The 27,551-nt window shown below is 47.6% G+C and overlaps 1 protein-coding gene and 1 long non-coding RNA gene across 3 annotated transcripts in view; one reads left to right on the forward strand and one right to left on the reverse strand.

Annotated features, from left to right (window-relative positions):
- Positions 1–550: 550 nt before the first annotated feature.
- The window catches only part of LOC310693142, a 54,108-nt gene continuing 27,107 nt past the window's right edge, over positions 551–27,551 (forward strand). Inside the window, exon 1 of one of the 2 annotated variants that reach the window (XR_014519004.1) lies at positions 551–1,753. This is a non-coding gene — a long non-coding RNA (uncharacterized lncRNA). The remainder of the gene's footprint in view (positions 1,754–27,551) is intronic. The other variant, XR_014519005.1, reaches the window with a different exon arrangement.
- Positions 1,913–23,316, reverse strand: LOC310693084 (cytochrome P450 3A24-like). Its single transcript, XM_083474762.1, has 13 exons — positions 23,092–23,316; positions 21,035–21,128; positions 19,880–19,932; positions 19,007–19,106; positions 17,720–17,833; positions 16,077–16,165; positions 15,009–15,157; positions 13,610–13,737; positions 13,427–13,505; positions 10,952–11,112; positions 9,063–9,289; positions 7,291–7,453; positions 1,913–3,174 (listed from the first exon to the last, which is right to left on the reverse strand). The coding sequence occupies exons 1-13, from the start codon at positions 23,166–23,168 to the stop codon at positions 3,079–3,081; spliced, it is 1,530 nt and encodes a 509-aa protein (XP_083330888.1). The 5' UTR covers positions 23,169–23,316; the 3' UTR covers positions 1,913–3,078.

Genomic DNA, 27,551 nt, shown 5'->3' on the forward strand with positions numbered 1-27,551 from the left:
GTGTGGCGCCCCCTGAGGGTGCTGGGATTACTTGTGGGTTCTCAAAGGCAAGAGGTGGCAGAGAGGTGCTGGAAGTGTAAATGACTACCAGCCTTCGGAAAGGCTGGCACCGCTGCATCCATTCCACCCATTTTGTTGCATTAGCTAATCAAACTAAGTAGTTTTAATTGGATTTTGATTAGATGTGCAATTAATTGTTGCTGTTTTGAATTTTATTGTGCTATTATCTTCCTTAGTGTGTCATGCAAACTGTGCACCAGGGACTGGCTGGACGCGGAGGAGTGAGCACTGGGAGAAGGGTGGGTTGGAGAACGACCTGGAAGAAGGGATCGGTGATCTGGGGGAGACGAGAGGCAGGAGAAGCTGAAGGATTGGAGAGGGAAGTGCAGGTGCTGGAGAGGGAGAGATCGGTCAGGCCGGTAGAGAGTCAAGGACAGGCATAGGCAAACTCGGCCCTCCAGATGTTTTGGGACTACAGCTCCCATCATCCCTAGCTAACAGGACCAGTGGTCAGGGATGATGGGAGTTGTAGTCCCAAAACATCTGGAGGGCTGAGTTTGCCTATGCCTGGTCAAGGACATCCATGCCTCCTCCTCCTCCTGCCCCCAGGGGCGTTCCAAGGGGGGCAGCAGTTCGCCCTAGGTACCATTCAAAAGGTACAACATGCTGACCCCTGCTCGGCAGCACCCCCCGGGGCGCGCACCAAGCCCCCTGGGACAAGCGCCACTCCGGGTACTGGAGCAGGTTGCTTCGCCTCTGCCTGCCCCACCTCTCCTGCTCCACTGTCTCCCAGGACCAGGAGAGGACTCCAGAGGGAGAAAAAAGAGGCAGAATAGAAAAGCAATACATCAACAATAACATAATAGCCAGCCAGGGAGTGCAAGCAAATAGGCGATGGGGGCACAAGGTGTTGAGAATTCCGTTCCACCTTAAGGAACAGACGTGTGGAATTGTTGCATGTCACATGTCTGTTTATATTCCAGCACAGCTTGCTGAGAACTTCCATTTGCGTATAGCATTTGCTTTTCCCGTTCTCTCTGAGACAACATTAGAGAGAGAGAGAGAGAGACGACATGTTTCTTTGTCCTGATTTATGATTAATAAATCTGTAGTTATAGTATGATTTCACAAGCCTCACGCCTATTCTGTATACGCAGTACACTCTGCTAATAGTGTGCCCTGGCCCTTGAAGTCCGGGTCACTGATTTACATCAGAGCTCGGGCCGATGGATGGAAACAGCACAGTTGGGGCTTGCCTGCTGGCCACCCGGCCCTCTGCATGTAGACACAAGGCATCCCGAGCGATGCTCAGTGTCAGAGACCAGACTGAGGATTACAGCTCTGAAGAGGAATGGTGGGAACCTCCCCCTCTTCGTGCTCCTGACCAGGATCCTGAAGCTGCCCAGGAACAGTGGAGTGGTATAGATTTAGAGAATTGGTTTGCAGAGGGGCATAGTTCGGAAAACAACAGCTGGGCAGAGCCGAGTGGGGAACAGCTAGAAGAAGCAGAACAGGAAGAGAGAGAGAGAGATAACGGACTCCGCTTCACTTGACACTGTCCAGCCTATCTCTCTCCAAAGGCAAGAACAGCTGATAAGGTTGCTACGCAGAAGGCTCAGTGCTTGTGAGATCAGATTGCAAGAAGGGGGAAGTGATGAAGATAACTAGGGGAGGGGGAGTAGGAGTGAAGCACCTTTATTCAGAGAATGGCTGTGTTATTCTTTTGCTCTGATCATTAAACATTCTTAAACTGGTAAGAGACTCTAACTGCTTTGTTCCGCTGATACACAGTCAATGGGGGTGGGGAGCAATTCTCCGAAGTCTGACACTCAGGGACCCAGCACATGTCACACACCCTGGGCACACTGACCTCAAGATCCACCCATCGCTCAGCCACAGGCACCAAAAGAACTGTTGCAAACCATAGATTTATTTATGTTATATATGTCTATGTATATCTATGCATATCTATGAATAGAAGGCCTCTGGGTGGCACAGAAAACTGAACAGTCCAGCAGCAGACATAATGCATCACCCAAAAAATCCACATTCAAATATGTGCTGCCACACTGGAAAATGGCAAAGGTGTTCAACAATAAAATCTAAACCTGTGACATCTAAGAGAAAAGTGGAGTTTTAAGGTGGCACAGAAAGGTCAGTGGTGTTGGGGCTTGGCAGATCGATCCATGGAAAGAGTTCTGCACACACACAGGGGGCCAACACCAAGAAGGCCCTGTCTCTGAGAGTCATCTGGATGTCTCCCCTCTCCTCCAAAAGCAACCCAAGTTGAAGACCTCTGCCCCAAAGATCTTGGCAACATATGGGAGGTAAGTACAGCATACAGTGTTTCGCCTTGGGGAGTGGGAAATGGGTCTTCATGTTTGGGTCACAGAGGTAGGGGAGATGATGGGGAATTTAGTGGAGTGGAGCTGGGGAAAAGGGAGAGGGGGATTTTCTGGCTCAGAGGTGCAAATGTGGGAGAACCACAAAGTGCCTCAGTTGGACGCTACCAAAACACTGCAAACCTCAGCCCTGGGCAGCAAAGTTGCACAGGAGGTTAGAGGTTGCCTTTCACTGATGGGTGGGGATCCACTACAAGGTCACAGCCTGATTTAAAGTGGGTCCCAACTGCAACATGGCCACCATTCAAATACATGATTAAAATAACCTTAAGCAATGCGTCCTGCAAATCCATGTTTAGGTTAAAATGGGATCTCAGGTCTGAAAACACTGACATCTACTGCTACAGTACATATTGCAATTTCTTTCTTCCCATGATTTTAAATTATGAAACCTTGACCTTTGGCCAAGAAGCAGCATATATAACCCCCAAACTTCTAAAATCTAAAGATAAGGTCATAAAAATTGCATATGTCTTCAGTCTTCACTGCTGCTTACCACATAAGCTTAAGTAAACAGAGAGTTATCAGGTCAGTAAAACTCTGAGAAATAAAAGGCACGATTTCCTCTGCGCAGTTCTGTCAATGCAAGTCGCTAGTCCTCAGTGAGGTGAAGGCAACACGGTGTGGAAAGAGGGAGGTAGCGCCTGTCTCTGCCTCTTTGCTGTGTCCCCTTCCTTTATTCCTCCGGAGAAGCAACGGCTCTGGGGACCAGCTTCAGAATGTTGGGCTTTTTCGGTTTCATGAAGCCTTTGCTGTCCAGTTCCATGGGGATCTTTGTCATCAAAAGAAAGCAAAAATGAGCAGTAAGTGGGATGGAGCAGGGAAGGTCCAGCAGAAGCAACTGCAAAGTTCACACACACACATCATTCTGCATGAGAAGAGCCATTCAGATGCCTGTGGGAAACCAGGAAGCAGGATCTGGGCTGCATCCATAGGAGTATAGCATCTAGATCAAGGGAAGTAATAGTGCCACTGTATTCTGCTCTGGTCAGACCTCACCTGGAGTACTGTGTCCAGTTCTGGGCACCACAGTTCAAGAAGGACACTGACAAACTGGAACGTGTCCAGAGGAGGGCAACCAAAATGGTCAAAGGCCTGGAAACGATGCCTTATGAGGAACGGCTAAGGGAGCTGGGCATGTTTAGCCTGGAGAAGAGGAGGTTAAGGGGTGATATGATAGCCATGTTCAAATATATAAAAGGATGTCACATAGAGGAGGGAGAAAGGTTGTTTTCTGCTGCTCCAGAGAAGCGGACACGGAGCAATGGATCCAAACTGCAAGAAAGAAGATTCCACCTAAACATTAGGAAGAACTTCCTGACAGTAAGAGCTGTTCGGCAGTGGAATTTGCTGCCAAGGAGTGTGGTGGAGTCTCCTACTTTGGAGGTCTTTAAGCAGAGGCTTGACAACCATATGTCAGGAGTGCTCTGATGGTGTTTCCTGCTTGGCAGGGGGTTGGACTCGATGGCCCTTGTGGTCTCTTCCAACTCTATGATTCTATGATTCTATGATTCAGAAGCATCACTGTGGAGGCAGGACATAGCCATTGTGGCTAACAGCTGTCAATAGCCCTCTCCTCCTCCATGAATTTGTCCAGTCCTCTTTTAAAGCCATCCAAGATGGTGGCCATCACTGCAGGAGGGAGTTCCACAGTTTAACTCTGTGCTGCATAAACAAGGACTTTATCTGTCCCGAACCTTCCGGCATTCGGATTGATTAAATGTCTATGACAGGGGTCAGCAAACTTTTCCAGCAGGGGGCCGGTCCACTGTCCCTCAGACCTTGGGGGGGGGCAGACTATATTTTGGAGGGAAAAAATGGACAAATTCCTATGCCCCACAAACAACCCAGAGATGCATTTTAAATAAAAGGACACATTCAACTCATGTAAAAAACACCAGGCAGGCCCCACAAATAACCCAGAGATGCATTTTAAATAAAAAGACACATTCTAGTCATGTAAAAGCACGCTGATTCCTGGACCGTCCGTGGGCCAGATTTAGAAGGCAATTGGGCCAGATCCGGCCCCCGGGCCTTAGGTTGCCTACCCATGATCTATGAGTTCTAGTGTTAAGAGAGAGGAAGGAAAACCTTTCTCCATGCCAGGGATAATTTTAAAAACTTTTATCATCTTGCCTTGAACTCATCTTTTCTCCAAATGAGAAAACCCTAACTGCTGCAGACTTTCTTCATCAAAGATTTACTCCATCCCCTGATCATTTCTGCGGTCCCATTCTAAATCTTTGCCAACCTCCTTTCTGAGGCGAGGCAACCAGAACTGGACACAGTAGTCCAAATATGGCCGTATCAAACGCTACGGCCATTGCTGGACTAGGAAAGGGCATGAAACGCGCCTGTTCCTTGAGATGTCTGAGTTGGCCACAAGGACACAGGCCTTAACTGCATCCTGTTTGGATTACTGTAACGCTCTCTGTCACTTTGCATTTCTTAGTACAGAAAGTATTGATCTGATGTCTAGAGATCTTTCCTATTCTACTTAGCTCCAGAGTGTTCTGGAAGGTTTCTTTCTATGTGAAAGAAGCAGGCAGAAGGTTTCTGATGTTTAGCCTACTCCTGGGAAGCTGAGTACGGCTGGTTTAAACTGGTTCTGTTATCCCTTCTGTCAAGGTCATGCTGACTATAATAGTTGTTGGGATACTGCCAGGGAGATAAAGTCCATCATGGCCCCAAGCCGTCTGCCGGATGATCCATCGATCTCCCGTAGGCATGCAGTATCAGCAATTAGCGACATGAGTTTCTAGAAAATATCTTGCCACATTCTAGAGCTCATGCACACTCTGTCAGCAGATAATGCACAGCGGAAGTCGCACTCAGGAGAGCATTATTTACAAGTTTTATTCAGCGCTGATCAATCAGAACAAAGAAAGACATGACTGCGTCAGTATCTCCAACACAGAGAGAAACGAAAGCAACAGAAAACATAAACATCCTGTGAACAGGAAATACGCAGACTCTGTGACTCACAGCCTGCTCCCTTTTAAGGTGGAACGGAAATATCCTAAGAATAGTCAGGCCAGGAGGACCCTGGGTTTCACTCACTTTCTCTTTCTATCTCTTTGTTCTGGTGTGGTGGTCTGTATGCTATAGTGTTAAGGTTTAGACCTATTATAAGTTATTGTGAAGTTTAGGTTAAGTCTGCTGCAACTGGACTTCTTACAGACAGTGCCAGTCCTGAAAGTATTGGATTTGTGACCATGATGCTCATTCACCTTCAGTATCACTAAAGCTCTGCTGGATGAGATACAATTGCCTCTGGTCTATTTCTGGGGAACTTTGCAACGTATCTTAAGTTTTCCTCCACACACGACACTCTCTACATGGGGCTGCCTTTCAAAAGCGCCCAGGAACATCAGCTTTGAATAACGGATAGCTCAGTTGGTTAGAGCATGATGTTGCTAATGCCACGGTTGCAGGTTCAATCCTCCTATGGGACAGCTGCACATCCCTGCAATGGGGGGGGGGGCTGGACTAGATGGTGTTCAGGGTCCCTTCCAACTCTATGGATTCAACAGTGCTGCTTATGACTTATATAGAACCCTACACAGCTTAAGTCCAAGTGATCTGAAAAACCACACTCCCTCATACAAATCTACTTGGGCTCTGAGATCTTTGGGGGTAGCCTTTCTCTTGGTCCCGCCACCCTCACAGGTGGGGATGAAGAAGAGGGCCTTCTTGGGGTTGGCTCCTCCCAAGCAACTTTGTGTGGGATGTGATACATAAGTAGCAGTCAAGTACAACATTCCTTGTTTTCCTAGAGTGGACATGTGGCGGAATGTTTGGTCCAGCCAGTCAAAAACTTCCTGTTTCCTCCTGGCTGGGACATACATCCTTTGCATGTGACTAGAGGTGGGCGTGACCTTACCTGTCCAGGTAACAAAAGGACAAGGCACACTGTACACTCTCTCTCTTTGACTTCCTCCATAGTTGGAGCAGCTTTTTAGCTAGAGATGCTCTGTTGGCTTCCAGAGGACACAGGGATTGTCCCCATATGGGATAGAGCCACATGCATGTACTTTGTAACTAAGTCTGCCTTCAGGGATCCAACTGTGATCTGATGTGAGTAAACTACTTTTATATACTTAACACAAGATTGTGGCGTGTTTATTCTTTTAAGAGGGATCTAAGAGAACTTACCAGGAACCTAATAGTGAGAGGCTTACACAAGCCTGCAACCAGTTATCCACTGTGCGTTTAAAAGGGGAATGTGAAACTCTGCTAAGTAAAGGAACTTGCTAGCACAAATTAGGAAGGATATTAATAAACAATATATCCTCTCCTGCCTCCCTGAACATTCCCACACTTCAGACTCCTTTCCTCAAGAAGCTAGACTAGCTCCCTCCTTGCTGTCCTTCTGCCAGCATGTGAAGTCTTTCTTGTTCCAACAGCCATTTGGGAACTGACTTTTTTTAAGGAAATGGCAGAGGCTGTGCTGTTTTTATTGTAATTATGTGTATGTTTTAATATATCTTTATATAGCTGGATTTAATTCTATTAATGCTTTTTTTTAAAAAAAAATGATTGGATTTCCCCTCCCAATGTTTCTTAGCTGTTCCTATTTTATCTGCAAAATGCCTTGAGCCCTTGTCAGGGGAAAAAAGCAGGCTAAAAATAAATATTATAATAATTGGTTACTTCAGGGATGGATTTATCCAGAAGCTGCCATGAGTGCAGAATGTCACAGTGTGATTGAGACCTTGTCAGCACATCACACCTGTGCTCAGAGACAGGTGTGATTCCTCCGGCCCAGGAATGAGGTGTGGAGGGGGAAATAAAATGTATACAGCCATCTGGTTTTAGCAAACAATTCAGTGCTAATAGAGCAGTTGGCCTTGCGTTAAGGCGAAACGGACAGAATGCTGCGGCTTACCGGAGTCTCTTTGCAGGGACGGAAGGAAAATCGTTGCAGCAAGACCACCATCGCCACTTTCAAGACCAGGAGGGCGAAGCGCATTCCTATGCAGTTCCGTGGACCCGCACCGAAGGGCAGGAAGACGTACGGGTCAATGGCTTCCCTGTTCTCTTTACTGAACCTGTTTCCAGATCGGAAAAGAGAGAAGTGTGAGGTGAGGAAGGGTACTGGAAGCAAAACACACCTAATGTTCCTCCACTGCTGGGCGAGCCAAGTGACCCCATCTGGGGCTGGAGAATCAAATTATGGATGGAATTTGATTGGCCAAGCTATGGATCAGGGGTCAGCAAAGTTTTTGTGGCTTGGGCTTGCACATGGCCCCGCAGACGCCGTGGTGGGCCGGAGTGCGTGCGCACACACAGGAGCTTCCAGCAGCCAATGGGAAGCTGGCCAGCATCGCAGAAGGCAGTCCCTGCTCTGTTCCGCGACGGTTTAGCGTGGTGCACAGGAGCTGACCGAGCGGGCGTCAGGAGTCCCTGAGCAGGCAGTGGGGGTCCATGGGTTGGTTAAACAGGCATGTTCTTCAAAGCAGCTGCTGCAGCTGTGAGTTTGCTGGTTGAAAACTGCTATCGCTGCCCAGGGTAGATTTATTCCTCAAGGAAAAACATATTTCGTTATTACATTGATCTTGCCCATTTCCTGCAAAACGCTCGAGGTGGTGTAAATGGCTCTTCCCCTCCAATTGAGTTCAGTAACCAGTCATTATGCATACCATTGAATAGATCCCATCAAAATGAATGGAGGTGGCGAAGGCTGCATACATACTGTAGCTTTAAAACTCTGAAACATGTTTTCCCCGCAAAGAATTCTGGGCAATGTAGTTTCCCCTTCCAAGAGTTGCAGTTCCCAGCAGCCCTTAGCAAACTGCTGTACCCAGAATACTTTGAACAGGAGAATCTGCTTCAAATGTGCTTCAAAGACACTGTATACATGCAGCCTCAGCTCCAGCAGCAATGAAGGAAGGCAGAAATTAGAGATTAAAGAAATGTTATGAAAATAGGATTCTCTTTCTTGATAATAAGATATTATTAATTCAGCTTAGATACTAGAGATGAATGGGGAGAAAGGATGAAAGTTGGGAAAAGATGCTTATAGCACAATTAAACACTTTGGTTGGATTAAATGTCACTTATTAGTTAGGTTTTGATATGGCAGCTAAGCACTTTCTATCTGGATTGTATCTTGCTTATTAATCAGATTTTCACGCTCAGCTCATTTGAAATCACCAGGAAAATATAATTTAATCTTCTTTTCTGTATTGCAAGTATGTTGTGGACATGTAAACCTTTTCAGTGATGTAAATGCAAAATATGGACAAATTATTTTCCCATTATCAATAGGAATTAAATCATTTCCCCTCCCCAAACATTGGAAGAAGTATATCACTTTTTGGCTTTCATTTTCTGCAAGCATTTTCATGGCTTGGCACCAGCTGCCCTATAGCTCTTCTTTTAACCGCTGGGCATAAAACCAGGCCAATGTTTCAGTCGCTGAAACCATCTAGGTGTCATTTCCCTCAATACAGTTAATTAAATTCCATGCACAGTTTATGGTTGTAGGTTATAAAAAGTCCCCGCATGGCAGCGCAGACAGCGGATGTCAAACAATGATAAATGCATTGTGTAGGTGTTGTAATAATCACACCCGCTCTTGGGTTTCCTGCTCCTGTCGCCAGGATTTCTTATTATCTGCTTTCGGGAGAAGGAAGAGTCTCCTTCCTTGCAACGCACCTTTCGGGTCTGAACTCCTCCGGTTCCGGCCAGTGTTCCGGGTCACGATGCAAGACATAGGCAGGGATCATGATCGCTGTTCCTTTGGGGATCGTCACTCCGTTGATCTCCACAGTGTTTTTGCAAACCCTTTCGATCCGCCCTCCCGGAGGATAAAGCCGAAGCGTTTCGTTCACCACCATGTCCAGATACTCCAACTGAAGGACGGTTTCGTAGGTGGGAGTGGCCTGCAAAAGAGGGAAATAAAACTTCAGGAACCTAAGGCCAAACTTCAGGAACCTAAGGCCCCCTTCACCAAGAGTTCCTAGACACAGACAGTTCGCAGACAGGGGGAGGGGAAGAGATAGACGGCATTGAGGGGCTTGCTATGCAACCAGCAGAGAAACAGCATTCAGAGGGCTCTTGTTTTGAGGGGGGGGGGATTTCCACCCACCTTCTCACCAAACCAGAAGAACTGAAAGGGTTAAAATATGACAGAAGTACAATAGAGGACGGACTGGACTTTGGCGCCTTTTGTGCTGTGACAGGGGCAGAGCCTCAGAGTCACCAACTCGTTGCTAAGAGCGGCAGGCTCGGAACCGCACTCTCGATGTGATTTGTAAATAAACATGCCATAAAACTTTCCAGAGACTCATTAATTCTTATCAGGGCTTGATTGCCTGCCTGAGACCATTGCAGTAGCCTTCTCCTCCTCCATGAATTAGAAAAAGTACTGGATGAGGCATAATGGTACACTCCCCACCAGTGCCACCCACGGACTGCTGGGCCCGGCTGAAACAGAGGGAGGGGGAGCAGAACCCAGTTGCTGCCCAGCCATTTTCCTAGAATTCCATCCCTCCAAATTTCTGGCCCTGATGAAAAATAAAATCCATGTTTGATAAACAAACAAATATAACCCCCCTCCCAAATTTATACTATTTGGTTTGCACACAAATACTTTGCTTTGTTTTTTTCTGGTCGAGAACTCCCAGACCCCTAATTTTACAGCTTTCTTAGATGAGTCTGCTGGGAAAGGTAGGATTATTTAGCAAACATACATTTATTAAGGACAGGATTCAGGTAAATTAAGCTCCAGCCTTCAGTACTGCAGTTCCTATTTGCCCCCTTCATAAATTCCATCAGATTTTATTGCTTTGTTTTCTTTTATTTGCTTTCCCAGTTCACCTGTGATCTCTTTATACCAAGAAGTTTCCGCCCTCTTGAACCTGTCCACATTTGTCCCGAGTGGCAGCCATGCATGCCCAACACAAATCGTGGTGGCAGTTCCAGTACCTCTATTCTTGCCAATTAACACTATAGTGATACCTCGGGTTACAGACGCTTCAGGTTACAGACTCCACTAACCCAGAAATAGTACCTCGGGTTAAGAACTTTGCTTCAGAATAAGAACAGAAATCATGCTCCAGCGGCGGAAGGCCCCATTAGCTAAAGTGGTGCTTCAGGTTAAGAACAGTTTCAGGTTAAGAACGGACCTCCGGAATGAATTAAGTACTTAACCCGAGGTACCACTGTACTGCAATCCTGCTCAATTACTGGGAATTAGGATGAAAACTGCCAGTGAAATCTATCTGATGGCTTCAACATCTTTGTTTCCCCCACATTCCACTTCTGGTATGTCAGCCTTCTAGACCAGAGGTGAGGAACCCAAAGGATTCCAAATGTTGTTGGACTACAACTCCCATGATCCATCACCACTGGCCATGCTGGCTGGGGTGATGGGATCTGGAGTCCACCAGCTTTCCCACCCGCCATCATGCTTTTGAGGCCATCCCACGAGCCACCAGGAGACAGGTTTCTCCATGTTTGCCTATGTCCCTCCAAGCCAAAACATTTATCATCAGACGGACCTGATGAGCATCATCCTTGGAGACCAAAACAGATGCTCTTACCTGGTTGGGAAGAGCCTCATCGATCTCCTCCTGCAGCTTCTGCTGCACATCTGGGTGGGTGGCCAGGCAGTAGGACAAGAAGCTGAGAGTGCTGCTAGTGGTCTCGTAACCAGCAAAAATAAATACAATGGCCTGGGCCATAATCTCTCTGTCCGTCAGAGCTGCAGAAGAAAGCAAACAAGGAGGGAAAACAGAACTTCATCTCAACACTACAAACAAGCCGTCAGTAAAAATCGGGGTGGGATCAACAGTCTTACTATTCAAGATGTGGTACTTGTCTCAAAATCACTTGTGGCCTCATTTCAATCCATTTCAAAATACATCTACTCCTACTTCTCCAGTCCCAAAGGCACAATATGCACCCATCGTCCACCCCCCATGTCTTATAACTATCCCTCCTAGTTGTCGTTTAGGTAACTAGTTAGCTAAATGGCATACAGTGGTACCTTCAGGTTACATACGCTTCAGGTTACAGATTCCGCTAACCCAGAAATAGTGCTTCAGGTTAAGAACTTTGCTTCAGGTTGAGAACAGAAATCGTGCTCCAGTGGCAAGGCGGCAGCAGGAGGCCCCATTAGCTAAAGTGGTGCTTCAGGTTAAGAACAGTTTCAGGTTAAGAACGGACCTCTGGAACAAATTAAGTACTTAATCCGAGGTACCACTGTATAGTCCTGACAGGCTATAAGGACTGCTGCTGCGGCTACCACCCAGGAGGACTCCCCTGCTCAGCACCTGAGGGCCCCAGTCCTGCCACTCAACACCTGGCCTGGGCCTGATGGGCTCTATAAAGGACTGCTGCCACTGCTGCTGCTGCTGGGCAGAGAGGGCTCCGTTTTCTTTTGTTTTTTGTTTAAATTGCTGTTATTTTTTACCTATGTCATTTTAAACTGTGATATTAATGCTGTGTTCTTAGTTTTAGATTTTGATTTATGTGGGAAATGTTTCCCATTTGGTTGTGCATTTTTTGATGTGGTTTATTTATTGTTTATAATTTTTGTAATTACCATCTTTTTCGCTCTATAAGATGCACTTTTCCCCTCCTAGAAGGTATGGGGAAATGTATGTGCGTCTTATGGAGCGAATGCAGGCTGTACAGCTATGGCTGAAGCCAGGAGAGCAAGAGGGCTTGGTGCGCACCGATTCCTCTTGCTCTCCTGGCTTCAGCGATAGCCACGCAAAGCCTCTAGAGCACAGCAGGAGCGCTCCTGCCTCTTTGCTCAAGAGGCTTTGCATTGCTTTCACTGAAGCCAGGAGAGCAAGGGGGATCAGTGTGCAGCGATCCCGCTTGCTGTCCTGGCTTCTGGCTTAGCCGCGTGTAGCCTCTTCCAGGCAGGGGGAGCCTTCATTCCGCTGCCCTGAAGAGACTTCGTGCGGCTATCCCAGAAGCCAGAACAGCAAGAGGCTATCCCAGAAGCTAGATCCCTCTTGCTGTTCTGGCTTCTGGGATTCAGAATATTTTTTTTCTTGTGTTCCTCCTCCAAAACATAGGTGCATCTTATGGTCTGATGCATCTTAAAGTAAAGGTAAAGGGACCCCTGACCATTAAGTCCAGTCGTGACCGACTCTGGGGTTGTGGCGCTCATCTCGCTTTACTGGCCAAGGGAGCCGGCGTACAGCTTCCGGGTCATGTGGCCAGCATGACTAAGCCGCTTCTGGCGAACCAGAGCAACGCACGGAAACGCCGTTTACCTTCCCGCCAGAGCAGTACCTATTTATCTACTTGCCCTTTGACGTGCTTTCGAACTGCTAGGTGGGCAGGAGCAGGAACCGAGCAATGGGAGCTCACCCTGTCGTGGGGATTCGAACCGCCAACCTTCTGATCAGCAAGTCCTAGGCTCTGTGGTTTAACCCACAGCGCCACCCGCGTGCGTCTTATAGAGCGAAAAACACGGTATGTAAATCTTGTTATGCTGTAAGCTGCCTTGAGCATTGTTTTTTTAACTGTGGAAAGGTGGCATACAAATAATAATAAAAAAAGATGATGAAAGTGTGAAGCACCGTATTCTCAGCTCCCAGGCAGTACTCCTAAATCCAGCTGCCTATCCCAAAGGGTCAGGTCCCTTAGGGGTCGCCCTTTGGCAGCTTCCCAAAGCCCAGCACAATTCAGGCTGCAGAACCTTTTTAGCCTCCCCGGAGCCAAGGCAAAGAGAAACCAGGTTGTGCTTAGGTTTGCTCTGTTAGTATGTATGTCTGCAATGGCACTTCTACTCCCTTCTGAAACCTAGCAATCCCTGCTACCAGGAAATACACAACGAATGGTTTTAAAGTGAACATTCAGGTTTTCACCTTGAATGAACTTCAGCAGAGCTAGTTCACTCGCTTTTTCTAGGTGTTGGCCAGAAATGTCAAGGATCTCTGTAAAGGTGGATTCCCAAAACAGGGAGTACAGCCCTGATATGTCAGAGCAAAGAAAACACCCTTCAAGCCGTAGCACAAAACACAGCCACTGTTTGGAGGTGCCACCTGTCTATTTACCTTTATAGGAACTTGTTTCATTGGAGATGTTGCCTGAGATCTGGGAGTCCACCATGAGTTGCAGAAAGTCAACTCTGTCCTGCAAGGGAACAGAGACAGAGGCAAGGGTTAGCAGGACAGAACGGAGTGTCAATCACGCACCCGACCTTCCACATGCGATGTTCAGGAAGGGGCCATACTGACCTTGTGCTGGTTCTTTTGACGGTCCTTCTTGATTTTTGTGACAGCATTAGTAAAGAAGTTTAGGAAGGCGGTAGATGACAGGGTGAAGTTTAGTTTATTCAGCAGCGGTGTGAGGAACGGGAAGACGACTGGAAGAGAGAAAAACAGAACAGCGTTTTGGGAGGATACAACGAAGCAGCAGTCTAAGAAGAACACACGGTCAAGGAATCTTGCCAAGCTCTTCTTGAGAGACAGAAAAGTTAGGAATACGATGGACCAAAGCTGCCTCTCTCTTTGCTTCTTCAAGAGATAGAACTCCTTTCCCCGGAGATCTTTAGGTAGAAGCTGAAACCTGGACAGTTCAGGTAGAGAGCCTGAGACCTGGCAACCACATGGCAAAGTTATCTGTGCAAACACCCTTTACACGCGGTTTCAGCCCTGCAAACCTAAACTCTTTATAAGCACACATTATAGATGATAATAATAATAATAATAATAATAATAATAATAATAATAATACAACATTTTTATTTATACCCCACCCTTCCTGGTTCAAAAACCGGGCTCAGGGCAGCTAACAACAAATTTAAAACAATTGTAAAAGCAGCATAAAATACAGTATAAAAACATGAACCACAATAAAATTCAAAATTCAGAAATCAATTTAGGGGAAATAAGCATTAGATAATCCCCAGGGCTAGCTGGCTGAATTAGTCCTACTTGGGCCAGCGTGGAGGCCAGGGGAGAATTAGCTGTGGGGTCTCAGAGCGGGTGATCTTCATAAAAGGGGAGAGGGAGGGAAGAGAAGGGGAATAAAAGATCAGGTTGAATTCAAATTAAAGGCCAGGTGGAATAGCTCTGTCTTACAGGCCTAACGGAAGGAGGTTAAATCCTGCAGGGCCCTAGTCTCCTGGGACAGAGCATGCCATCAGGTTGGAGCCATCACTGAAAAGGCCCTGGCCCTGGTGGAGGATAGTCTGACTTCCTTAGGGCCCAGGACCTCTAAACTATGGTTATTCATGGACCTCAAGGTCCTCTGCGGGGCATACCCCCGCCCTAAGCCACAAAGGGCTTTAAAGGTCAAGACCAGCACCTTGAATCTGACCCTATACTCTACCGGGAGCCAGTGCAACTAGATCCAGGAAGATACAAGCACATTAGTTTATTGCATTTACTGCTGCAACAATAAATCCTAGCCCTGCTTCTCGAAGTAGACTTCTGGCTTTTGTCTGACTTCTGCATCACTGGAATGTAGCCTACTGTGCAAAGCCATGCCGTGACCAGTGCTTGGTTCCTTGTTCCCACTAAATGCAAGAGATCCCACGGATGCCTGCCCCTGAAGGTATGCGGTGCACCAGCTGAAAAAGGTCCTCTCCCCAACCTCTCTGCCTGCCCACTTTAGGAGACAAGTGTCTCTTACCTATCAGAATCACCAATGGACTCAGAAAACTGAACTTGAGGAACTTCTTGATGTTCTTGACGAAAGGATCGTTGGGGTTGTTCATGGAATCGATGTCAACGCTGAACGAGGTGCTGGTCACAACGTCCATGCTGTAGGCGCCAAAGATACTGTGGGAAAGGGAAGCAGGGAAGAAACACGCATGAAATGTGATGGCTGTTGGTGACATGAAGTTCTCCCAGAGAAGACCCTCAGCAGAAAGAAGCACACAATGAATCTTGCAAGGACTTTAAACTCAGCTACGTGATCCGCATGAGCTCAGGCCTTCCTGGCCCGTGAATCAGCTCTCTTTATTGGATACGTCTCAAGCCTGTACAAGACTTCATCTAAAAATTACATGTTTATTTTTAAGATTCCATAATGGTGGGGGAAATCGTACATCATTAACTTTCTTCATTATGCTGTTTCTGTTTAATAGGTTTGTTAAATGCAATTATGACTTCCCATGGATTTCTTTTCATAGTAAAATGTGTCAATTAAAACATATTTAGCAACCACATACTTAATATTTCAAAACATACACTTAAAAAAAAATTAAATAAAGAACAATGCCCTGCTGCAATATCATCGTACTCATTCCTTCCTGGGACTAATAACAGCACAAGCTGAACCGGAGGCTAACTTTTTGATTGCATTACTTCCCCACAAGGTGTCTATATATTCTAAGAATATATATAACTTTTTGTTTGCATTATTTTCTCTAGGTTTTTTCCTATAGAAATTTGTTTCATTTTTTTACATGGGAGATGTATTCAATCATGTATTCCTGAGACTCATAGAACTGTAGAGTTGGAAGGGATTCTGGGGATCTTATAGCCTGACCCCTGCAGTGCAGGAACACTCAGCTTTTCCATACGGGGATCAAACTCCTGCTGAACTCTGAATTGAGACATTCCAGAAAACACTCAACCTCGTAATTCTGCAAAACGTGTCAATACTCAGAATTCCTCCTGGAAGTTTCCTGGAATTCATTTCAGTTCTAAAATGGGCTCCTTCCCCCCCCCAACAACCCCCCAAGAAATAACTCACTCTTTCATGTCCATGGGTTCATCGTTGTCCGATTTCTTTTGGACGTTCTTCGCCAGCATTCCTCCGTATCGGTTGATGATGGGGAGCATCTGGAAATGCAGAGAAAAACCTGAATGGCGGCAGAGACCCCATTAAAATGGAGCCATAGAACAAGCAGCAGTTTGGATTGGCCACTTCACAATGTCAAGAGACTGGCGCTGGAGAAGACACCCACAAGGAGCGGGAGAGGTTTTCGTCTGTGCTGGGCCCGGGGGTAACCTGAGCAACGCGGTCCAGGTCCGGTCCCGAATCCAAGGATTCCACGAGGAGTCAGTCCAACAGGGCCAAGGCAGGAAACCAGGCAAGGTCAGGCACAGGGTCTCAGGCAGGTTTTGGCAAACAGCAATGTTGCTCCTGCAGCCTAGGGCAGGGTCCAACAGTGTTTTATCTCTCACGGGGTAACAGCTGGTTCTGATCCCCCGGTGACTCACCTCCCTGTTTCGCCCAAAGGCGAGCACTCCTCCTGCAAGTACTCAGGTCTCTCCTTCTCTCAAACCTCAGTCTCTGCAGCTCGGGAGACGTCAGTGGGTTACTAGACCCAGAGGCCGCCTCAGCCTCCCCTGACAGTGGAGCAGCTGTAAGTGATGGCCCAGCTGGAGGCAAGGAGGTAATCCCCACATCTGGAGCCAGGGCAGGCTCAGGCCCCTGACTCGGCTCAGGCTGGTGCTTGTTGCAGGGGAATCTATACAGACTGGGGCTCTTCAGAATCAGGCCCCAGACTCGGTTCAGATGCCGCCTGAGGCAGAGGATCCGGTGCGGACCAAGACTCCTCCGGTTCCAAGTTCGAGCCATCACACTCACCCAGGTTAGGTTCATTTTGTTCAAATCAGTCAAAAGTTCAACTCACCCCACTCAATCCTTGGGTGTACCCTCATATATTTCAACCCACATAAGAGGCACTCCAGTGCCCCCCCAAATCCCTTGAAGGGAGTGGCCTAATCACAATCCTGAGCCCCCTTCAGGCTTGAGCTCCAGCAATCCTGGATTTGAAGCTCTCTGGCTGCCATGGTATGGTCAGCAACTCCTGGTTCTGCTCACTCCCTTCAGCGTCCTGCCCTGAGAAGGTGACACCGAGGGCAGGTAGGGCTCTCAGGGAGTGAGGAGGATAGGGGGCCCTGCCCTCTCTCATTCCTTGCTCCTTACCATCCAGGCTAGCAGTCCTAGGGTCAACAATTATGGACCCCAGAACAGAAGAAGAGCCTGTTGGATCAGGCCAATGGCTCACCTAGTCCAGCATCCGGTCCTCACAGTGGCCGACCAAATGCCTGTAGGAATCTGGCAAGCAGGATTCGAACGCAAGAACCCTCCCCGCTCCCATGGCTTCCAGCAGCTGGTATTTGGAAGCAGCCCCCAAAACATAACCCAGAATGCTTTGCGACACACGTAACTTCCCTTGCAGACAAGGTGGTGTGAAAACAGTTTCTGGAGGGCAGGGAAACTCATTATGGCCATGGGCAGGATTCCTGCATTGCAGGGAGTTGGAATAAAATCAGGGGTGGCCAAATCCCAAGAGACTGCGATCTACTCACAAAGACTGGCAGTGATCTGCCCAAAGCACCTCTTAGGCAACATGGCATCAGAGATGGGTTGGTCTGAAGACTTACTTCCTTCAGCCTCCCGCTGGTGAAGGTGGGCGAGAGGACGGTGCGAATCCGCTTCCATTGCTCATCTGGGACTGTGATTATTGAGGTGTCCAGTTCTCCATTCAAACCAAAGTCCTAAGCAGTCCAAGAAATCAATACTGGGAGTGAGTTGCAGCTGTCACCACCAAACACTCTTTTTTTTTTTTTTTTTTTGGTACAAACGTAGAGATTGACTGCATTCAAACAAAGTGCCAAGCCATGGTTTGTTTGAACTAACCAAGATCCACCTCACAGATGGGGGAGGGAAACATGGTTTACTTCCCCAAAGCTTGGTTTGTTCCCCATCCTCCACCCCAACACTTCACCCCCTGTCTGATATCCCCCCAAACCATGACACCCAAGGATTGGCATTGCCTCACCACATCACCTGAACTCTGGCTGACTGTGCAAGCTGGAAAGGAAAATATTTTGGGGGAATCTGGCTGGCTCCCCCATCCCTTTGCCACATGCCTGCCAAATGCACTCTTTATCTTAGACTTTCTTAACGCTTTCCTGCCACCTTGAATGGGGCAACAGACTTCTGCCAGCTTATCTTTTCCTTTTATGAGAAACAGATATGAGTGCGTAGTTTGAAAGGTCAGCACTGCCCCCCCCGAAAACCTAATTATAGCACTGCAAGTAGGTTTAGAAAGTAGGGTGGCCAGATATCAGTGGATCAGAGCCATAGCTGTCAAATTTTCCCTTTTCCTGCGAGGAATCCTATTCGAAATAAGGGAATTTCCCTTTTAAAAAAGGGAAACATTGATAGCTATGAATTCAGAGCTTGGTCAGAAAGCATTGCAGAAGGATGGCCCCTTTAAATTTCCCCCACTCCTTACAAAACAGTCACAGCGTGGGAAAGAGCTTCCTTCAGAAAAAAGCCCCATTGAGAATTGCTCAGTCATGGGAGTGGTTTTGTTTTCTAGCTGCTCATAGCTCACATCTCTATACCTTGCCAAATGTCTGGCCTGGGGTGGCAAAATACACCACCATTAAGGGAGGGTGTTGGGTTTGGACATAAACAGCAAACCATAGTTAAAGCAAGCCACAGTTTGTAACCCAACATCAAACCATGGCTTGACATCAGGGTTTGCCAAACCATGGTAAATATGCTCTGCTGAGTTTTGATGACTGAGCAAGCCACAGTTTGGCTGAGCAAAACACAGCGTCACGTTCTGTGAGATCCAGGCTGTTGTCTAAGTTTAAAAAAAGAATCCAAAATCCATCACCATCTCTCAAGACAGAGACAGTTCCCCAGCAGATACCTACCCGACGGTTGGTGAAATGGGTGTAGAATTCTTTCACCAGGATGGTTTTGATCATGACAGGATCCAGAATAGCCATCATGGGCTGCCGGCCGTCAAAAATTCTAATTGCCCAGAAAGAAGAAGAAGAATCTTTGTAATTTTTGCTTGGATGCAACAATTGGTTTGTGGCAAGAAGCTAGGAACAATGAACCCTGGAGCTGGTCCCTAAAAACCATCTAGGCTGACACTGTTAGATTTAGGAAATCCAGAGATCTACAGCATTCACAGCAGGTGGCTGTGCAACTGTGAGAGCCCACCACCCTAACAGGTAAAAAGGATTCTTTTTTGGTGTTAGATTGGGACTCTCTATCTAACCTCCAGCTGCAATGGTGGAAAACCTGTGGCTCTCCAGGTGTCATTGGACTCCAGCTCCCATCAGCCAAAGTCAGCATGGCTGATGGCCAGGGATGATGGGATTTGTAGTCCAAACAGCCACTGGAGGGTTACACTTCCTCCAGCACTGCCTTTTAGCCAACAGCCTACACTTGGAAGGTTTACCTGTTAAAACCTCAGAAGTCAAGAGCCAGAGGAATAAAATGACCATCTGTTGGTGACAAATGCTACTCTGATGATGAGCAAAACCTGGACAATAAATTCTACCAGAAAACGTTTGCGGAGCAAATTATGCTTAGTGTATCACGCACACCTTCTCAATCTGTATCATTGGTACAGTATGCAAAATGTGGGTTGCCTGAGCACAGGATTGTATTCTTATTCTATAGCAGCAAGGAACACTTTCCACTTGGGCCACAATTTGCAGGCAGCAACAGGCACAGCTGCCTTCTCCAGTGACCAACCTCCCCACACGCCCGGTTCTGTTTTGCGGGACACTCACCCCCAGATTTTGCCATACTTCTGAAAACACTCCAGGTCAAAATCCAGAATCCCCTGCAGAGATAAAAACAGTTGTCAGAGAAACAGGCATCTCCCGTCAGTGCAGCTGTGCTGTCTTAAGGGCAAGGCAGACTTAGGGGCTGTAAAGAACTTTGCTTTGTCTCAGAAGCAGCCCAAACACACCACAGGAATGTGATTCATCCTCCTCGTCTGTTCACACCACAACATGACTGCTAGAATACACTTGGGAAATAGCTTGTTTGAAAACACCCATATCATCTCCTATATGTAGACACAGGCAACACGGACAGCCAGAACTGAATGCTGGTCTTGGGTTGCGGAGACCTGAGTTCGAGTCCCTGCTTAGCCTTGAGTACTCCCTAGGTACTACCTTAACGTTTGTTGGAAGGACAAGGTGAAATAAAACTTGAAGGAAGGGTGGGACATAAATGTGGAAGAAGGAAGCTTGTATGTTGTGCAGGTTGGTTGACACAAAGTAGAAGGGTATAGTTTTTTAATACATGAAATTTCTGTGTGGATGTTATTGGCCCAGAGATGGAAAGATGATAAAGTCCTGACAAGAGAAGAATGGCAGATTAAGTTGATGGATTTTGTTGAAATGGCAAAAAATGACCGGAAGAATCAGAAATCAGGATCACTAAAATTTTAATAAGGAAGAGGGAAAATCTATAATCTATCATAAAAATCATTGTAAACCGTTAAAATTGTTTGTAGGATTGGAGTAACACTTGTAGTTTAATGGTGAATTTTTGATTTAATGGAGATGTAAAAGATTTGGGTTATTGTAAAAGATGCAGGAGGAAATGGAATCTTGTTTTTAGGATGAAGGACGGATATGTGATTGCAAAACTTTAATTTGAAAGCCCATCTACATACACTCACACACACACAAAATCACAACACACATTTAACAAAACAATTCAAAAAAGCAATTCTGAGGGTAAATCTCAAAATGTCCCATGGTATTAAAAGTTTTTCATTTGTTTCCAAAATGACCAGTACAGGACATAGGGAGTCACATACAAGCTACAGACTCCCTGTCCCATCCAAAGTCACCTACTCTCTCCCCTCCCCTCGCCAATCCTTTGATTACCTCCCAGGGCAACTGTCACAAGACTGACTGCAGAATACTCACTTTCCGGTATTCGAGAAAGGTCCCGATGAAGGGCAGAGGCCTTGGACCAGGAATTCCCAGCTTCTTAAAGAAATTGTATGGCCAGATCCCATAGCTGGAAAGACAACCAGTGAAAGAGAAGTCAATGAGAAAAGTGGTTTGAAAAACAAGATATCCCAGTCCACCTGGCCTTGCAGTTATCCGCTCGCCCAGAAGCCACAGGCAACCAGGAATTCCCTGCGGGTGAACGAATGAGCAGCCTGGCCAAGGATGGACGGGTGGCTGTCTCCATCTTCTTCCAGCACACCTGGCTTCCACATCTACTGGTCCACTATTGAGCTAGGAGGACCAGTAGATGTGACTAAGTACTTTCCTATGTTCCTATGAGCCTGGCAAAGGCGAGGCAGAGTGAGCCTTCAACCTCCTGGCCAGACTGCATTGTCAGTTTTAGAAACTCAGAAATACAGTGGTACCTCAGGTTAAGAACTTAATTCATTCTGGAGGTCCGTTCTTAACCTGAAACAATTCTTAACCTGAAGCACCACATTAGCTAATGGGGCCTCCCACTGCCGCTGCGCGATTTCTGTTCTCATCCTGAAGTAAAGTTCTTAAGGTACTATTTCTGGGTTAGCAAAGTCTGTAACCTGAAGCGTCTGTAACCTGAAGCGTCCGTAACCCGAGGTACCACTGTATAAGCTAATTGCCAAATAGCACTTTAAAACCAAGGTTACAGGCGCCACAACAGAATGTCTAAACACCATTTATTATTATTATTTATTAAACATTTCAGTTCCATATATCTATAAGCTGACTGGGTGACCTTGGGCCTGTCACAGCCTCTTGGCCTACCTCGCAGGGCTGTTGTAGGGATTAACTGAGGCGGGGAGGTCAACCTTGGAGAAAAAGGTGGAAAATCAATGCAACGAATGAGCTCTTCTGCTGCCCTGCTTAAGGAGGCCAGGGGCCAGCCAGGTGGAGAGGTCAGTTGCCAATCTGGCGTCCAGAAATCTCCACGTGGTTTCAAATTGGACCCACACCAGTCACGAAATACACCGGGCATTTTGAACACTGTAGATTTTACATTTTTATTTATTTTGCTAGCCTAAGAAGCTGGTTGCTTGCTGGCGGGCTGTGGTGGCACCAGGGCAGGGCTTGGGGGTGGGTGTCCGGGCCGCGACTCTCACTTTTGACCCTTGCACCTTGGAACTGCAGCAGGCGTCGCCTCCATCGGGCACAGCCTGGGACAGAGATTAGATTAGAGCCAACACAAAGGACCTCTGAAGGCTACAGACTCAGCAGAAATTCATCAGGTAGCACTTTTCCTGCCACAGAACTACAGGGCCGGGGGAAGCTGCTCCTACAGAACAGCTGCCTGCCTCGTCCAGGTGGGGAGCCCTTTGTAAACATGTGGAGGAGGAAGAGAGATCCCTCTGCTCTATGCAGCGACCCTGGAAAAGTACCAGAGTTGCTTGCCTCCTCTCTCGCTTTTAGCCTCTTCCTTCCCAGCTAACAGCAGCTTGGCAAAACGGCACCTTTGAAACGCAGGAAGTCGCCACAGACCAAAGTCAGAGCACACAGTCTAGAAGTGTCGGCACTGACCGGCAGCATTCCAGGCAGGGGTATCTCCCAGCCCCGTCCGGAGAGGCCACGGGGGAGGACTGAGCCTTGGTGCCTTCTGTCTGCAAAGCAGGTCCCCTTACCCCTGAACTACTACAGCCTTTCTCTCCAAAAGCCAAGTTCCCAGTCCTCAGGATCTGAACAAAGGGCTGATTTCGACTTCTGCCGAGTGAGGCCATTGCTCCGTCCAGCTCAGCGCTGTCCCCCCTGAGCGGCCCTAGGAGCTCTCCAGGGTTTCAGAAAGGGCGCCTGGCCCAAGTCTTCCCCGGAGAGGGTCCAGGGGCTTAAACCCGGAGCCCTTCTGCGGGCAAGGCAGCGCGCTAAGCGCGGGCGACAGCGCTTCCCCGAACATCTCGCCAGCCCTTTCCTTCCTGGAATCCCGCAGCAGCAGGTTCCGCCGATCGCGGAGAAGCAACCGCCGCCCGCCCGTGCGCGCTCCCTGTTCTCTGAGTTGAACTCACAGTCCCAGAAGGACCAAGAAGACGAGAAGCAGCACCCAGGTTTCCGAGGAAAGGCTGGGCAGGAAGAAGAAGCCCATCCTGCGGCCAGGAGGGTGCCAGGACCAGCAGTCGCGCTCTTTCGTTCCCGAGGCCGAGGAGGAGGAAGAGGCTTGCTTTTGCCAAGAGTCAGCCTCCGAGGCGCAGTTTTGCTTTTACTTGGCCGCCATGTCACGTGAAGCCCGGAGAGGCGGGTGGTGGCTCTCCCCGTTGCGTAACACACACTCTCTCTCTGTTTCCTGGTGGCTCCCAGCTAAAAAAATAGCGCTGGGTAGTTTCGTTTTGCAGCATCAGCATCACATCCTGTTGCGTCCTGGGTCCTCAGCAACCCGGAGCGTCAACTTGCGAAGCAGGAGGAGACGTGGGCGCAACTCACAGGGTCTCTGCAAAGCGGAACTGTTGGCATCAGGAGTGCCAGCTCGCGACCGTGGGTGCCCGAGGTCGTGGGTGCCATGTAGCGTGCATGGCCCTGGCACTGAAATTTGTGGGTGCCTGGCTCCTTCATGGGGGATTTTCCTTTTTTTCTTTTATTTCAAAACCAAAGAAAATATTACAAACATTCTGGTAGGGGGAAAATGGTGGTCACACCATGATAGCCGATTGGCACCATGTACAGCAGGCACCCCCAAACTCGGCCCTCCAGCTGTTTTGGGACTACAATCCCCATCATCCCTGACCACTGGTCCTATTAGCTAGGGATGATGGGAGTTGTAGTCCCAAAAAACACCTGGAGGGCCGAGTTTGGGGATGCCTGAGTCTGGGTTGTAAAGGTGTTTTTGCATTTATATTCTAGCTTTTTCTCCCAGGAGCTCAAGGTGGTGTAAACTTAACTCCCACCTCCTGCTCTTCATTTAATCTTCACAACGTCCCTGTGATGCAGGTTAGGCTGAGAGGCAGCGACTGACCCCCAAGGTCTGCCAGTGAGCTTTATTTTAGCCAGGTGGAGGGATTTGAACCCCCATTTCCCCCTAGCCCACCACTCTGACCATACTGGCTTGTTCCCCCCCTCCCCATTCTATCCCCACAAGAACCCTGTGAGGGAGGCTGGGCTGAGAAAGAAGTGACTGGTCATACAGTGAGCTCCTTTGTTGGCAAGGTGATGTCTCTGCTTTTTAAGATGCTGTCTAGGTTTGTCATTGCTTTTCTCCCAAGAATCAGGCGTCTTTTAATTTCGTGACTGCTGTCACCATCTGCAGTGATCATGGAGCCCAAGAAGGTACTGGTTTTCCCAGTAGTGATGTATGGAAGTGAGAGCTGGACCATAAAGAAGGCTGATTGCCGAAGAATGGATGCTTTTGAATTCTGGTGCTGGAGGAGACTCTTGAGAGTCCCATGGACTGCAAGAAGATCAAACCTCTCCATTCTTAAGGAAATTAGCCCTGAGTACTCATTGGAAGGACAGATCGTGAAGCTGAGGCTCCAAGACTTTGGCCACCTCCTGAGAAGAGAAGACTCCCTGGAAAAGACCCTGATGCTGGGAAAGATGGAGGGCACAAGGAGAAGGGGACGACAGAGGATGAGATGGTGGGACAGTGTTCTCGAAGGTACCAGCATGAGTTTGACCAAACTGCGGGAGGCAGCGGAAGACAGAAGTGCCTGGTGTGCTCTGGTCCAGGGGGTCACGAAGAGTCGGACACGACTAAACGACTAAACAACAACAACAACACAGTGAGCTCCATTGTGGTTGTGCAGCGGGATTTGAACCCCAGTCTCTCCCAGGTCCTAGTCTGGCACTCTAACCACTGCACCCCACTGTTTCTTTCCCCTTCTTTCCCACTTCGCTCTCCAAAGTCTCCCCCAGGTCACTGCTGAGCATAATATGGAAACTGAGGAAGCAGGTCACGTAAGTTGTGCGCACACATCACCTTGAGAGCACACTAGAAGCACTTTTTGTCCCACAAAAATAAATCGAGGCATTGTAGTTTTGGGGTTTTTTTTACTTCTCAGAGAGTTAAGATTCTCAGCAACGTTGGACAAATGATAGTGCCCAGACTTCTTTGAGGAGTGAAAATGTGCTTTGGATATGCTTTAAGTCCAGATACTCCAACAGCGGGATATAAATCATTAGAAACCCAACCAGAGCCTGGTGGATCACACCAAATGGGACGCAGCTAGCCCACATCCTGTCCTCACAGCAGCCCCCCAGATGCCTGTGGGAAACCTGCAAACACAGCCACTGTTCAGAGGTGCCACCTGTCTATTTACCTTTATAGGAACTTGCTTCATTGGGGATGTTGCCTGAGATCTGGGAGCTGCACCATGAGCTGCAGAAAGTCAACTCTGTCCTGCAAAGGAACAGAGACAGAGGCAAGGGTTAGCAGGACAGAATGGAGTGTCAATCACACACCTGACCTTTCACATGCGATGTCCAGGAAGGGGCCATACTGACTGGGTGCTGATTCTTTTGACGGTCCTTCTTGATTTTTTTGACAGCATCAATAAAGAAATCTATGAAGGCAGTAGATGACAGGGTGAAGTTTAGTTTATTCAGCAGCAGTGAATAAACTCAAATGCCCCCTGTCCCCCCAAAACAGTACTTCTGTCTTGTCAGGATTCAACCTCAATCTGTTAGCTGCCATCCATCCTCCAACTGTTTACCTCACCACTTTTTCCAGGAAAATGCACTCTTTAGCACTGAAAACATCAAATTGCAGAAATCCTAGTTGATGTTTCATCAACTAGCAAAGCCACCCGCTCTTGCTTGCCACAGGGCGACTGTCACAAGACTCACTTTCCGGTATTCAAGAAAGGTCCAGGTGAAAGGCAAAGGCCTTGGGCCAGGAATCCCCAGCTTCTTAAACAAACTGTGTGGCCAGATTCCATAGCTGGAGAGACAGCCAGTGAGAGAAAACCAGTTTAAGAGGTGTTGTAATGAAAGCATGTGCCGGACCGGAAAAAATAGCTGAATAGCAAGTAACCTAAGTGTTAGGTGCAGGGTTTTTGTATTGTTTTGTTTTGATGGTTGGGTTTGTTTGTTTTTGTATTGGACTACTTGCTTGGACTACTGCAATGCGCTCTACATGGGGGTACCTTTGAATGTGACTCAGAAACTGCAATTAATCCAGAATGCGGTAGCTAGACTGGTGACTGGGAGTGACCGCCGAGACCATATAACAACGGTCCTGAAAGACCTACAATGGCTCCCAGTACATTTCCGAGCACAATTCAAAGTGTTGGTGCTGACCTTGAAAGCCCTAAACGGCTTTGGTCCTGTATACCTGAAGGAGCGTCTCCACCCCCATCATCCAGCCCAGATGCTGAGGTCCAGCGCTGAGGGCCTTCTGGCGGTTCCCTCACTGAGAGAAGCAAAGCTACAGGGAACCAGGCAGAGGGCCTTCTTGGTAGTGGCGCCCGCCCTGTGGAACACCCTCCCATCAGATGTCAAGGAAATAAACAACTGACATTTAGAAGACATTTGAAGGCAGCCCTGTTCAGGGAAGTTTTTAATGTGTGACATTTTAATGTATTTTTAATCTTTGTTGGAAGCCGCCCAGAGTGGCTGGGGAAACCCAGCCAGATGGGTGGGGTACGAATAATTTATTATTATTATTATTATTATTATTATTATTATTATTATTATTATTATTATTATCTCTCTTCACCACTCTCTTACCCAAGAAGTGGGGGCTATATCACCAAGTAGTTACAAACAACAGGCAGGAGGTCATGACCCAGCCGCTGCTGTAAGGGCAGAAGGCATCGCGGAAATACATGTTCACTACAACCAGCTCTGCCACCCACCTGCTCAACTTCACCCCCAACTGGCCCCCACCCTCCAGAACGCACTGGGATCAAGAGAGCCAGAAGCTGATCTCATCATTGGAAAGGTCCTGCCTAAACTGAAATCAGTGCTAATAACTTTCTGGATTTTTTGTTGGAAAGGGTAAATGAGGAAAACATATGGGCTAGCGTTTAGATGCCTAAGTCAGACATCGCCGTGCAGACTCAGAAAACATTGCAGCATCCATCCCACAATAAGCACCCATCTGGAAGGCCCCTCCCTGACACTAGTCCTCATGAGTTAATGTCCACAAGGTTCTGTAAGGTTCTTTCTTGAATCCTTGTATTCCAGGGCTGGCATGTTAGGGTGTGAAACCTAAGACGCTGGCAAGTTAGCAATGTGATGTGACTTTAAGTAGTCAAGCTCGTTAAGTTGTTAAGTTGTTAAGTTGCTCAGTATATAAAGAGTGTTTGTTTTCTCTGTCTTTGGGGGCGTGAAGCAAAAATGTCCGAAAGCTCCGGAGGTGTTTCTGTTATCTTTCTGCAATAAACCTGTCTTTGGAAAGACAGGCTTCCCTGTGTCGTTATTTCTTTGCTGCTGAGACTCTGAAGCTTGTGCTGCAACAAGAATCTCTGCACTGGACTTAATTAATGCTCTGCAAAGAGAGCTGTTGCTGGTGGCGCAGCGGAAGCGTTTACTGGAC

The sequence above is a fragment of the Podarcis liolepis genome, assembly GCF_965112155.1.
Source record: "Podarcis liolepis genome assembly, chromosome: 14".
NCBI classification, from domain to species: Eukaryota; Metazoa; Chordata; class Lepidosauria; order Squamata; family Lacertidae; genus Podarcis; species Podarcis liolepis.

Coding starts and splice junctions, on each gene's coding strand:
- LOC310693084 (XM_083474762.1), bottom strand. CDS start 23,168: ATGGGCTTCTTCTTCCTGCCCAGCCTTTCCTCGGAAACCTGGGTGCTG. Junction 9,290..10,951: donor ATGAGGCTCTTCCCAACCAG/GTAAGAGCATCT, acceptor CCTCTTTTGCAG/GCCACTCCCACCTACGAAAC. Junction 7,454..9,062: donor GAGGAGTTCAGACCCGAAAG/GTGCGTTGCAAG, acceptor ATCTGGAAACAG/GTTCAGTAAAGAGAACAGGG.